This window comes from Bos mutus, chromosome 13 (genome assembly GCF_027580195.1).
Source record: "Bos mutus isolate GX-2022 chromosome 13, NWIPB_WYAK_1.1, whole genome shotgun sequence".
Classification (NCBI taxonomy): Eukaryota; Metazoa; Chordata; class Mammalia; order Artiodactyla; family Bovidae; genus Bos; species Bos mutus.
The window spans coordinates 70869506-70883977 of record NC_091629.1 but is presented as its reverse complement, the minus strand read 5'-3'; the positions used below and the strand labels follow the sequence as shown (position 1 = coordinate 70883977).

The following is a 14472-nucleotide window of genomic DNA, read 5'->3' as shown; positions in this document are numbered from 1 at the left end:
ACAGCATCATCTTTTAGGATTTTGACATGTATTGAATCTAAAAAATCGCTTATTTACACAACAGAAACAGACTCACAGACTAAGCAAACAAACTTAGGTTACCAAAGGGGAAAGGTTGTGGGGGTTATTAATTAGGAGTTTTGGATTAATATGTACACATTGCTGCTGCTGCTGCTAAGTCACTTCAGTCGTGTCCGACTCTCTGCGACCCCATGGACTGCAGCCTACCAGGCTCCCCCGTCCCTGGGATTCTCCAGGCAAGAACGCTGGAGTGGGTTGCCATTTCCTTCTCCAATGCATGAAAGTAGAAAGTGAAAGTGAAGTTGCTCAGTCGTGTCCGACCCTCAGCGACCCCATGGACTGTAGCCTTCCAGGCTCCTCGTCCATGGGATTTTCCAGGCAAGAGTACTGGAGTGGGGTGCCATTGCCTTCTCCCATGTACACATTACTATATATAGTAATAAGCAAGGACCTCCTGTATAGCACAGGGAATTCTACTCAATATAACATAAATGGGAAAAGAATTAAAAAAAAGATATGTGTGTATGTATAACTGCACTTTGCTGTACACACTGCAACAGTACATTGTAAATCAATTATATGCCAATATTAAATAACAAATACAGTATAAATAATCAATCATGGTATAAATAAATCATGACCCAGTTTGTTTCAAATGAAGACAAAGCACGAGATAATTTCTTATTTTGAAGGTGAATAAGCACTAGGCTTGTGAACAGTCCTGCACTGCCCCAAGAGAAGTAATTTCTGTGTTCCAACACTTGAGGATATTTCCCTCCATTGGTATCTAAATGGCTTGGATGCTTTCTTTGAAAGCTATACAAAGGCAGAGTATCTAGCTTCCTGTTGTAGTATTGGTGGTCGGGCAGCAGTGGTGAGTAAAGTGCTCTCTAACCCTGATGTAACCAACTTCATCAGTTAGCCTGCTGCATTAGAAAGTCGGCCAGTGGCCCTGCTGGAGCCTTTGCCTCCGCAGGCTCTAGAGAGTTAGGCAGCCCCCAGCCCCACTGGGGGAGGACAAGCAAGGAGTGGCTGCAGCCCCAAGTGTAACTCTGGGACAACTTTCCTACTGCATGTCACTGGGCATCAGAAGGAAAAAACCACTGGCTCTGAAGTCCAGGGTCTAACAGCCCAGTGGAGATGGCGAATGGCCTTAGTAAGCAGAGCCCTGGGGCCTCTCCAGGATCAGAGAGGACAGGGTATCTAAGGAGGGGACCAGGAGCCAGAATAGCTGGGGAAGGTGCCAAGCATCAGCTCTATGTGTATTTTAAAACCTGTGCTGGAATGTTCATGTGGGGAGGGCACAGGTTATTCTTCATGTCTACAGTTATTTCCAAATGACAGTACTTAGTATTAAGAAAACATGAGTTGATTATTTGAAATTATTCATTTAAATAACTGGTCTTTACTTCTGCCTGCACATTAGAATAATTTGAGGAATTAAAGTCCTATGACACCATGAAACTCCTAGAAGAGAGCATTGGCAAAACATTCTCAGATACAAATCATAAATAAATCAATGTTTTCTTAGGTCAGTCTCCTAAGGGAATAGAAGTAAAAACAAAAGCAAGCAAAATGGGACCTAATCAAACTTAAAAGCTTTTGCAAAGCAAAGGAAACCATTTTTTAAAAATGAAAAGATAACCTATGGGATGGCAAAAAATATTTCCAAATAATGTGACAAACAAGGGTTTAATCTCCAAAATATACAGCAACAACAACAAAAAAAACAATCAAAAAATGGGCAGAAGACTTTACAGACATTTCTTCCAAGAAGACATACAGATGGCCAAGAGGCACATGAAAAGATGATCGACATCACTAATTATTAGAGAAATGCAAAGCAAAACCATAATGAGATACCATCTCATAATACTCAGAATGGCCAGTATTAAAAAGTCTACAAATAACAAATGCTGGAGAGGGTGAAGAAAAAAGGGAACTCTCCTACACTACTGGTGGGAATATATGTTGGTACAGCCACTTGGAAAAGAGTATGGTGGTTCTTCAAACACTAAAAATAGAATTGCTGAGTGGAAGTCAGCAATTCCACTCCTGGGCGTATACTGGACAAAGCTCTAATGGATTAAAGACCTACATGTCAGCCTGGATACTGTAAAACTCTTTAAGAGGAAAACACAGGCAGAATACTCTTTGACATAAATCACAGCAAGATCTTTTTTGACCCAAGTCCTAGAGTAACAAAAACAACAATGGGAACTAATTGAACTCAAAAGCTCTGCACAGCCAAGGAGACGATCAACAAGATGAAAAGACAGCCCTCAGAATGGGAGAAATATTTGATGACAAGGGATTCATGTCCAAAATAAGATTCATGTCCAAAATAAACAGTTCAGGAAGCTCAATACCAGAACAGTAAACAACCCAATAAAAAACTGGGTAGAAGACCTCAACAGACATTTCTCCAAAGACGACATACAGATGGTCAAGAGGCACATAAAAAGATGCTCGACATCATTAATTATTAGAGAAATGCAAATCAAAACTACAGTGAGGTGTCACCTCACACTGGTCAGAATGGTCATCATCAAAGTATCTACAAACAGTAAATGCTGGAAAGGGTGTGGATTGGAGGGACCCTCCTACAGTGGTGGTGGGAATGTAAATTGATACAGCCACTATGGAGATCAGTATAGAGTTTCTTTAAACAATAAAACTAAAAACAGAACTACCATATGATCCAGCAACCCCACCCCTGGGCATGTATCTGGGGAAGACTATAATTTGAAAGGTACATGCACCCTAGTGTTCGCTGCAGCACTGTTTACAATAGCCAGGACATGGAAGCAACCTAAATGTCCATCAACAGAAGAATGGACAAAGAAGATGTGGTACATCTATCTATATTGGGTTTGCCAAAAGGTTCATTTGGGTTCTTCCATAACTCCTAAACCAAAAACCTGAAAAAAACTTTTTGGCCAACCCAACACAGTGGAATTCAGTTCAGCCTCAGCCGTGTCCAACTCTTCATGACCCCATGGACTGCAGCATGCCAGGCTTCCCTGTCCATCACCAAGTCCCGAAGCCTGCTCAAACTTACATCCCTCGAGTTGGTGATGCCATCCAACCATCTCATCCTCTGTCATCCCCTTCTCCTCCTTCCAGAAAAGTATGAAAAGGCAAAAAGATAGCACAGTGGAATTACTTATCCTTAAAAAGGAACAGATTTGTGCCATTTACAGAGTCATGGATGGACCAAATGACTGTCATTCAGTGAAGTCAGAGAAAAACAAAATATTATATACTAATGCTATACTAGAAAAATGCTACAGATGAACCTATTTGCAAAGCAGAAATAGACATAGATGTAGAAAACAAACATATGGACACCAGGGGGTAAAGGAGGGTAGTTGGGATGAACTGGAATACTGGGATTGACATATGTACACTACTATGTATAAACTAGATAACTAATGAGAACCTACTGTGTAGCACAGGGAACTCAGTGCTCTGTGCTGACCCAAATGGGAAGGAAATCCAAAAAGGGGATCTACGTATACATGTAGCTAATTCACTTTGCGGTACAGCAGAAACTAACACATTATAAAGCAACTATACTCCAATAAAAAAAAAATTTTTTTAAGATAAATGCACCCCTATGTTCACAGCAGCACAATTCACAATAGCCAAAACATGGAAACTTCCTTCATGTCCATCAACAGATAAATGGATAAAGAAGATGTGGTACATACATACAATAGAATACCTTCAGCCATAAAACAGAATGAAACAATGCCATCTGTAGCAACATGGATGGACCTAGAGGTTATCATCTTAAGTCAGGAAGAGAAAGAAATACTATCACTTATGTGGAATCTAAAGTAGGGCACAGATGAACCTATCTTCAAAACAGAAACAGACTCACAGAGGACAGACTTGCGGTTGCTGAGGGGGGAGAATGGGGAAGGAGGGCTGGGAGTTGGGGATTAGTAGGTGTCAACTATTACATAAAGATACATCGCATGGGTAGACAAGGCCCTGGTTATAGCACAGGGAGCTATATTCAATTCATGTGATAAACCATAATGGAAAGGAATCTTTAAAAAAGAATGTGTGTTATATAACCGAGTCACTTTGCTGTACAACAGAGATTGGCACGGCATTATAAATCAACCTAGTTCCGTGAAACAAAAATTTGAAAACTTAAAGAAAAAGTCCTGCAGTGAGAGTCTGGCTCAATTCTCTAGGTGTGGCCCCGGTAACGGTATTTTTTAACTGGATGTCATGCAGCCTGACTGAACCAGTAATTTCAGGGAATGTCGCTGCTTGGAACTCTCCTGCTCTTACAGTCATATATACTGTCACTCCCTTTCTGCCCGATACACAGCTGATGCTTTCTCTCTGAAAGCTGGCCGCCCTCACTCTATTCACTAGAGTGGCCCTGCATTCCTGTAACTACAGTCATTAGTTTTCAGAGACAAGACTATGGGGTTCTGGTTGCTCCCAGGCTGCTCAAAATTCACTTTATTCTACAGCAGAACAGTCCAGAGCATGGGAGTATGTTGTTGCTGCAAACAGTGAACTGTTAAAGATGACTTCCATTTTAAGGTTTAAAAATGTACAGTATCTTGTGCCCTTTCATCTCAATAAAACTGGCAAAAATATAATGGAAACTGGAAAGATAGCTTCTTATTCATTTACAGTCAGCATTTTTAAGGGTCAAAACTCTTTCAAAGAAGCCCTACTAAGTACAAATCAGCTTCACCCAGACAGAATTAAAGGACTTTCATTTCAAAGGCTCTGTCCATTTCATCTTGGCCCCCAAAATAAAGGCTTTGCTGACCTGAGGTCAACTGGGGAGCTGGTTTTCAGGGTGCTGACTCCCTGGCCCCAGCGTGTCCCACACGCAGGACCAGGCTGGGGTCTCAACTGGGAAATCCTCTGGATTCCCAGCTGTTCCCTCTGACCGCCTCACTGCACTCCATCCCTGTTAACCTCGGTATTTTAATTCCTTAGGCATTCCAGAAGTGTTCCTTTATGGATGTAAATTCAAACAGTCACGCTGAACAGTGCCGGGCTGACAGCCACGTTAAAGACACTAGGCCGGGGGCCATAGCCCCATCCAAGGAGAAGAAGGTAACGTGGCAGTTACACGTTGGCCACCCAGCGGGCCGTCCTTCTTTCCTGGCTCTGGCACTAACATCACTCTGTGCTTGAGCTTCTGTTCCTTCTCTCTTTTCCTCACCTTTTTTTTCCCCCTCCTTAAACTAATGGACACACGGCTTGGGGTTTCACTAGAGATCTCTGGCTCGGGTTTCCAGAGTGGATGCTGTGTTCTGTGCACAGCACACAAACATAGATGCAGAATTTAGGCATTTTCTCCCCAAACCAAAGATAAGACATCATCAAGATTTTCTAGAATTCTAAGAGAAAAAAAAAATGGAAACATGAAGCAGGTAGCGCTTTTTCTAATTTTTAACATGTCTTCTGGACCAAAGATGTCTACATTAAAAGTAAGCAAAAGCTTTAGATTCCAGGAAGAAAATGCACAGCAGAATTGTTGACCTGCCATCCATGGGTGTATCCATGGAGACTTTCACACATGTTCGAGGATGCCGGAGTTTTTGTTACTACTACAGATTCTCAAAGTGCACCTTCCAAGTCAGCAAGTTCAGTATCACTTTATGCTGTTATACTTAGTGTCATTCTCAAAGTTTCCAAAGAGATAACTAGGTTCTGAAACAAGGTCACTGTCATAACATAAGGAGTTTAAAGAAAGTGAAAGTCACTCAGTCATGTCCTACTCTTTGCGACCCCATGGACTATACAGTCCATGAAATTCTCCCGGCCAGAATACAGGAGTAGCCTACAGGGTAGCCGTTCCCTTCTCCAGGGAATCTTCCCAACCCAGGGATCGAACCCAGGTCTCCCGCATTGCAGGCAGATTCTTTACCAGCTGAGTCACCAGGGAAGCCCTGGTGGCTTAGCTTAAAGTCCTTTCCTCTAAGGACTTTAAGGAAAGGAGATTAACCTGCATGTCTGAACTTCAACTCTGTAAATTGAATCTGGAGCTTTGGTGATTTTTGGAAACAGAGTCATCTTCTATGAATGAAGCCTCTAAGTTTCAGGGTAACAAGTCTTTAACATTTTCTTCCAGGAACTTGTATCTCAGAATTCAAAGCTTCTAGCTTCCTTCAAGTAAAGTCAAACAAATCAGCCATAACATACAGCCCAGTAGCTACTTCATGTAGGTACCTTGGTCCAGGGATAAGTAAGTTCAGTGAAAAAATACAGGATCACAAAACCAGAGGGCTATTCAAGCACAATCCTTCAAGAGATGCAGTCCTGGCTTATAGCTGGCAGCTGTGCAGCCCTGCCAGAGGCTGACCTGCTGCTCCCTGGCTCCCAGCCATCCCAGAGCCTCATGTAAACTCCACCTGCTACGTATCTGGCAAATGAAACTGTTGACCAGGTGACAGGGGTATCTCTGTGCAACAGGGGAGATTATTGTTGATTTATCTTTCTCATGAAGAAAATCTACTAGTATGAACTGAATGCGTGACAGTCATAATGGAAATATGTTGCTTCTTCAGTCTGAGGAATTTCCTTCTGTGGCCTTATAAAGCCAGCTCATAGAAGGCCCTGGCGTACTTGAGCCAAAGTGACCATTTCTTCTAAAATACTGACCAGGACCTCCTTGAGGATCCCTCCAGAAACAGTCATCTGCATCTCACTGCAGAATTTTTCTAATTTGCTAAAATGCTGCATGGGGTTTCTTGCCCTGCAATTAGAAATCCATATCCCATCAATCACATAGATCTCAATCAAGGGTCCATCAGATACTGAGCAAGTCTGTACTGATTGTCCAACACCAGGCCATTAAACACTAGGGTTAATTACAGGTACTTTTTCTGGATAATTATATTGAGTAGACTGATCTCCTGCATAATAACCATGACTATCAGAACTGTCCCCAAATTGTTGTCATTATTAACCTCTTCCTGGGCTATTCATCTTCTCTTCCATAAATCAAATGTTTCTTAAAATTCTTCTCCTCTATCGTGAAGTGCTAGCCTAGTACTTAACTTCTGTGTTTCTAATTTTGGTTTCTTGCCCAAATGCTTATTACCTCTGCTTCACCAGTTGTCTGAACAGTCAAATCTCAGGGTCCCAAAACAGATACATTCATGAGGCTTAGTTACATTTCATGCAGAGTCTTGACTATATAGACTAAGATGCCATTGTGAGCTTACATGACACCTGTGAACAAGTCACCCTTGATAAAGTTACTGCACTTGCTTTGATCCCTGCCTTCATTTTTCTAGCTCGGCACCAAAAATGCTAGGTCATGTGAGACCTACACGTGGCATCTTTACCTTAGTGATTTTCCATCAGAGGGAAGTCATTTTCCTTTGATGAAGCAGATCCATTCTTGCTGCTAAATCTGTTTTAAAATACATATATTCCTGGGTGGCATTTGAAATATTTCACTGGGTATGACGTGGACTGACCAATCAGAACAGATGCCAGTCCTAACCCCCCAGTAAACGGGGTCAACAGAACAGCAGCCCTGCATACGCCAGTTCTTCCTCTGGGTGTATTTACACTCAGGTCCTACCACAGTATGCTGACTCCCTCTTTGGAGTTAAAACCTTAAGACAAAAACCTCATTTATTTTTCTTCTTACAGCATTTTACGTCTAAATTTAAAATCTGAATTTTAAATCCCACAAGAGATATTGTTCCACTGTAGCAGCTGAACCTCATTGCACCTGTCTGGGGCCCGATGGGGATGAGGGGAGGTTAATTAAACACAAGGTGTTTGGTGGCTGACGCGCTTAGGATCCTGTGCCGTATTTCCCTGTGATTAACACTGACTTTGTTGTCTCTCCGTTACTCCTTGGATGTGTACACACACTCTTTCCATTTCCAGCTGGGCAGTAGGGTTGATCTAGGTTGTCCCTGGTGGGGCCTGGGTTCTTGTGCTTCATTATGTTGTCGTTGCTTTAAACCCAGCCGCCTTCTTGGGATCAAGTCCCAGTCTGCTTCTGATCACCTCTTCCTCTTGGGCTTCTGCAGCCAGAAGAAAGGCCAGCATGGCCCTGGAAGCGAAGGCGGGGCTAGTGTGAGGGCTGTGGACGGGGCCCGGGGCTACCGCTACACCCCCAGCAGGGAGCGCATTCTCCATAGCTGGTCCTCTCCACTGGGCTCTTACCTTCGGAACCTTGGTGGGAACCTCAGAAACACATCTTCCCTCTAAATCAGAGCACGCAGCGACTCAGAGCTGAATCATGAGGGCACAGTCACCACTTCAGCCTCGAGCATCTGTTTTCTGAATGTTTAGATGACATGTTGGAGGCACTGTCACTCTGAATGGGGATTTGATCATCTTGGGTATGATTAGTTTGAAGGTTATTTTGACACTTTGCTTGGCAAGTGCAAGTACAAACTGCAAGTATGTTTTCAAAGCTATGATTTGACCAGGGAAAAATAATGGTTTGGGGTTTTTTTTAAACCTCAAAGTACCACACCCAACCAATGCAGAGCCCTTATAGACGATCCCCATACAAGAAGCATAGCTAAGACTGAAATAACCATCTGGCAGAGATGTGAAAACTTTCCTGGTCTAGTTCCTTGGTTTATAAGCAAGAAACCTGAGGCCCAGGGAAGTGAGATGACTTGCCTAAAATAACACAGTTAAGTGGCAGATCCGAGCCAGAATCAAAATCTGCCTGCTGATATACTGTGCTTTCTACAACGCCACCCCACTCCTCAGGTTTTAGAGTCGGCTAAGCGCACAGTCAGATGGTGAAAAGAGGACATGCTGGTCCAGAATCAGTCCCTTTATATTCTCTTAACTACTCCCCCTACCAACATTTGAAATCCTTGAAGCATTTTGCTAATTGAGATTTTCGTCTTGTGCAAACACAGGGCATTTTTGGAAGTTGGAGAACCAAGCAACCCAAGGTAAACAGAGCTGTAGGCTTTGGACTGGTGTGTAACAAATGTGCTTGGCCCGCATGTTTTCGAAGTGTAATTAAAGGAACACTCTAGTTGTAGTCCACTTTGGGGGCGGGGGTGTGGTTTTGTGGAGTAACATGTCCTACACTATTCTACCAGAATTTGGAATTTTTCCATGAAGACGTACGGAAATCTGATGTTGAATATGAAAATGGCCCCCCAGTGGAATCCCGAAAGTGAGTTCACCAGATATGTGTTCCAACTGATACCATGCAGATTGAATCCCTTCCCTCCAGATCCATTCTGATCACTCTGTGTGGTTTTCCCCCTCCACTCTTCCTCTCAGGTTTCCCCAGGGGCTCTCACACCTAGTGACCATCCTAAGTGGGAAAGAGAAATGGAGAATAGTATTTCTGATGCAGCAAGAACAGCAGAATACAAAACTGACATCTCAATGAAGGAAAGTTCCCTCTCCACTAAGAGTTTACTTAGAGACAGTAAAAACCATTCCCAGAAAAATGTGTCTAAAGTCAATTCTAGTTTCTCTGGTGTTAGTTCATTCGAATGTGAAATCAACAAAGGACCTAAAAAGTCCGGGCTGCAGTATCCTGCATCTGATGCTGAGAATCAGAAGATGAATTATGGGAAGACAAAGGGGGTGAATCAGCAAGGACAAGAAGATTCAGAGAAGGGTCACCCTCCCGCTCCCACTAGATCAACCGAATTGACCACTCGTGATGTCAAAACTCCAGACCAAGAGGTTCCCATGACAGAGTTTGGCCAAGTTGTCCTAAGACCAAAGGGAGCTAAGCATGCTAACACGATCCCTAGTGAGGATGGGGAGTCCACACCAAGTTCTCCCAGTGAGGAGAAGGCAACCACCGACAATATTGCCTTCATGATCACCAAAACCGCGGTCCAGGCTCTCTCCAGCGGGGAGGTCCGCGATATAGTGAGCCGACAGGGGGAAGATGTTCAGACGGTTAACATTGATGCCAAAAAAGAGCCACTGTCCCAGCAGGAAGGCACTGAAAGTGAAGAGCCCGTGGTGTGCCTGGACAAGAAGCCTGTGATCATCATCTTTGATGAGCCCATGGACATCCGGGCTGCATACAAGAGACTTTCAACCATATTTGAGGAGTGTGACGAGGAACTGGAGAGAATGATGAGGGAAGAAAAGATAGAGGAAGAGGAAGAGGAGGAGACTGGAGACCCTGTGGTCCAGAATGACACTCCCCAAAAGTTTCCTAAGGAGGGGGCTTTGGGCAGCCCTCGAGCAGGGCAGGAGGCCAAGAGTAAATTGCAGCCACATTTCCTTTCAGTGGAGACAGGAGTGTCAGGAGGACAGGAAGTGAATAAAACCGAGCAGATCAAGTTCAACCCAACCGATTCTCCAAGCTCAGAAAGCCAGGGTGATGTGACCGATGACCAATTTGAAAGCCCCAAGAAAAAGTTCAAGTTCAAGTTTCCAAAGAAGCAGCTTGCGGCTCTCACGCAAGCCATTCGCACAGGCACGAAGACTGGGAAGAAGACATTACAGGTGGTGGTCTACGAAGAGGAGGAAGAGGATGGCACGCTGAAACAGCACAAGGAAGCCAAGCGATTCGAGATCAGTAGGTCTCCATCCGAAGACACCCCTAAAAGCCTGTTCAGGAGACTAGAGCAGCCCAGTCCGGAGAGTAGTGCTCCGGTTTCGAGAACTGATGAAATCAGAAAAAATACCTACAGGACGTTGGACAGCCTGGAGCAGACCATCAAACAGCTGGAAAACACCATCAGTGAGATGAGCCCCAAAGCCCTAGTTGAGGCCGCGTGTTCTTCCCACAGAGATTCTGTTGCAAGTTCATCCCAGACGGCCCAGGAGGCCGGTCCCCCGTCCTTGCTAGTCCTGGATGAAGCATCCACTGCCTTAGAGCCCCCCTCATCTATACCTTCAGCTTCACGTAAGGTATCTTGGTCTGATGGAAAAATGAAAAGAGCCAGCTGCTTTCTTAAATCTGCCATAATCACCATTAGCAAAAGGTGTCTTGTGATTGACTCGCTTCCTTTCAGGTGGCTCGTTTTGTTTTGTTGTCTGTTCACCATGACCCCTTTCTCTCACACTTCTTCCCCCACCTTCAAAACAACAACAACTAGGTGTCTAACAGCTACTCGATTTCTGTTTTTACCTCTGTTGCTGACTGGTGTTGGGAAAACCCCAAGGACGCTGGGCCAGCTATTTGCCGTTGAAGTGATTGCTCTGATACTCACATTAAAATCCGTTTGATCAGTAGTGGGGCAGTTTCATTGTTTGATTCTCCGAATTAACCCCAGTGGTGTCTCCTGATGTCCGTCTCCTAGATCTGTCCTGCATGTAGGGCTGTGGCTTCTCACATTGAGCTTCTCTGCACACAGTGGGGTGGCCTCGGATGAGCCACTCACACCGTCCTTTCTCTCCCCCCTCTTGCCGCTCCTCCCACAGGGCTCCACCGGGACCCCTCAGACGAGCAGGATGCCAGTCCCCATGAGTTCCAAGAACAGACCCGGAAGCCTGGACAAGCCTGGCAAGCAGTCCAAACTGCAGGACCCCCGCCAGTACCGCCAGGTAGTTCTACCTTAAGCCCGCTTTTGGATGGACACTCTTGCGCTTAAGAAGCAAGTCACTGACTTAGTTTATACCAAATATTGCACTTTTTCTTTGTTAAGATACGGTTTATCTAGCCATCCTGGATCTGGGGGCATGAAGAGAGAGTCTCAAAGCCTTTGTTGAACTTCTCACCACGCTTTTGCATGCTCGCAATAAAACATCTTTCACTATGTGACTCCAAAGTTGACCTGTAAAAACGAGGTGGCAGGCCAGGTGGCTTTCCCTGGGGGAGTGTAGGGGTTCATCAGAACACCTGGGGAAACCGAGAGAAAAGGCTGCCCTGAAAGTCACCAGGACTAACGTGTGTGTTGACTGCATCGCCCTAGAGGCCCATTAACCATCATGATGCCCCGCCCCCACCCCAGTAACAGCCCCGCATGGCCCCCCTGCCCCCTGAACCCAGAGGTGGGAGGAGAATGATGTGCCTGTTCTCACAAGCGCTCTTCTTCCCTCTTCCCTGTTCTCTACATCCTCCGCCCGGCACTTGGGGGTTTCTACCAGGCCCAGTACAGCATGACAAGAGTTAGCTCAGGCCTCGAACTGGTTTAAGTTTGGTTTGGTGTCTTTGATTTAATGATCCTCAGAAGGGCTGTGTTGCCAGAGCCTGTGGACTGATGGTGTTACCAGCTTTCTGACAAACTGTCTCCCGCCATCTTTGTTTGCAGGCTAATGGAAGTGCTAAGAAAGCTGGTGGGGACTGTAAGCCTACTTTCCCCTCCTTACCTGCTTCTAAGATTCCAGCCCTTTCTCCCAGCTCTGGGAAAAGCGGTTCTCTGCCTTCTTCTAGTGGTGACGGCCCTAACTTCCCTAATCCGCCTGCTACTAAACCATCGGTTCCTTCTAACCCTCTCAGCCCCCAAACAGGACGACCTGCTCCCTCCGCCTCCCTGATCCCCTCTGTCTCTAATGGCTCCTTAAAGTTTCAGAGCCCCACTCATACAGGGAAAGGTCACCATCTCTCATTCTCACTGCAGACTCAAAATGGCCGAGCAGCCCCTCCTTCCTTCTCCTCCTCCCCCCCGTCCCCTGCCTCCCCCACTTCACTGAATCAAGGTGCAAAGAGCATCAGGAGCAGCCACACTCCTGGCCTCACCAGCTACAAGGCACAGAATGGAAGTTCAAGCAAAGCCACCCCATCCACAGCAAAGGAAACCTCTTAAAGGCCAAATCCAATTAAACACAAGTTGGAGTTACAATTAAGAAAAAAAAAAATTTTTTTTTAACAGTCTTACTGTTTTCACAAGAGAATGTAACATATTGCTGTACTGTTTGAGGCTTAATGCTAAGTATGTGCTAAATACTGAATTAATAGACTTCAGTAAAGCTTTTTTTTTTTTTTTTTTACTTTGTTGCTGTTCTAATTACATAGTGTTTACTGTCTCTATTCAGTACCTGTTAAATGAAGCATGTGTTACCAAAAAAGAGAGTATGGCGAGAGAGAAGGGTGTGTGTGAGACAGGAAAATAAAAAATGTATTAAGCATGTAAAACATGTATGATTCCAGAATTTTAGTATGTTTTGTATAAAAATATTTTTCATTACGGAGACTAGAAGTGAACAGAGAAATACACAAGTGTGACTATACAAATTGTAAAACAGATACTATTATATTTCCTTTTATTTTAGTGTTATTTAGCTTTATTACAGATTTCTATTTTTGTCAAAACTTCATGGTTCCTTTCGAGATCTTTTTTGCCAAAACATTTTGATACTATAGCATTGTACATTTGAAAGTAGTGTGCTAGACAGGAAGCCAGTGAACTTCTACACAAGCCGACACAGAGGCCCGTGTAGAAGGCAATTATCAACCCTACTGCACTGCCATGAAAATTATGTATAATAATTTGCCAGCCCAAGCAAGCTAGTTCTGCTTTTCTTTCTTTCTTTTCAACATACTGGGATTCTCTAGTTGTTTTCTTTGCAGTATCTCAGTCCTCCCTTTGTTTTCTGAGACCTGGGAACCCACACCACGGCATTGTGGATTTTAAAATGTACACTTCTGTACGGTTCTGTAAACTCATCAATTTTTGTAAATATATAAATAGATGCCAAAAATACTGTATGTGACAGCACATAGAGTAGTTTTCCCACACCAAAGTTCATTTTTATGCATGCTTTAAACATCTATCTTGGGATGGGCAGAAATGGGACTTGCCGGACATTTTTAAAAAGCAACAAGTTTGCACAGCTAGAGTGTTTTTGTAAATAAGTGTATTTGTATAACACAGTCATGTAATATACAGAACTATAAGCAGAGACTTTGCAAAACTAAATAAAGGGCTGCATGCTTACTATTTTTTGTACCTTGTCCCTATAACTACTTACTAGTCAAAGAACAAACATAACTGTTACCAAGTTAAATGCTTTTGGCTTTGAGGGCATGATAAGAAAACATGTAACCAGATGCAGACGGGTTTTCTGAAAGCTCTGGGGCGGTGCATTCTGAGAAATTCATTACAAATATAGTGCCTTCCCATGAAACCTCCGACCTTCTTCGTGGCTCAGCAAGGTTTAGCTGACAGCAAGCAAACTAGGTAGAGTTTCTACCACCCTCCTTTACCAGACAGGCTCTTACTAACTTTTGTTTCTTCATCTCCAGTAGAAGTAAAGTAGAAATAAAATGCCTTTATCACTAAGATTTTGGGTTTTTTTTTTGAGTTCTCAATTTTAAAACAGATCATTGGTCTACAGGGAAATATTCTAACATTACCCTATTATGTATTCATTTTAAATATCAGCAGAAAAGCTAGTGAAAATACCAAGATAATGAACTAACTACAAGAAATCTCAGGGACTTGCTTATCATTATTTTTTGACCCTCCAGCCCCAATATTTAACTTGATTTGGTGCTAAATAAAGATGTTACTATTGCTTCAGCACCTGATTATGAATGTTCTCAGACTT

General features: G+C 43.7%; 1 protein-coding gene across 1 annotated transcript in view; it reads left to right on the top strand.

Moving 5' to 3' along the window:
- Nucleotides 1-13862, top strand: part of KIAA1217 (KIAA1217 ortholog) — a 186087-nt gene extending 172225 nt beyond the window's left edge. Inside the window, 5 exon segments of the mRNA XM_070381952.1 lie at nt 4999-5118; nt 9102-9182; nt 9289-10890; nt 11404-11526; nt 12234-13862. Coding sequence (XP_070238053.1) covers nt 4999-5118; nt 9102-9182; nt 9289-10890; nt 11404-11526; nt 12234-12728 — 2421 coding nt within the window. The 3' untranslated portion in view covers nt 12729-13862.
- Nucleotides 13863-14472: the final 610 nt, after the last annotated feature.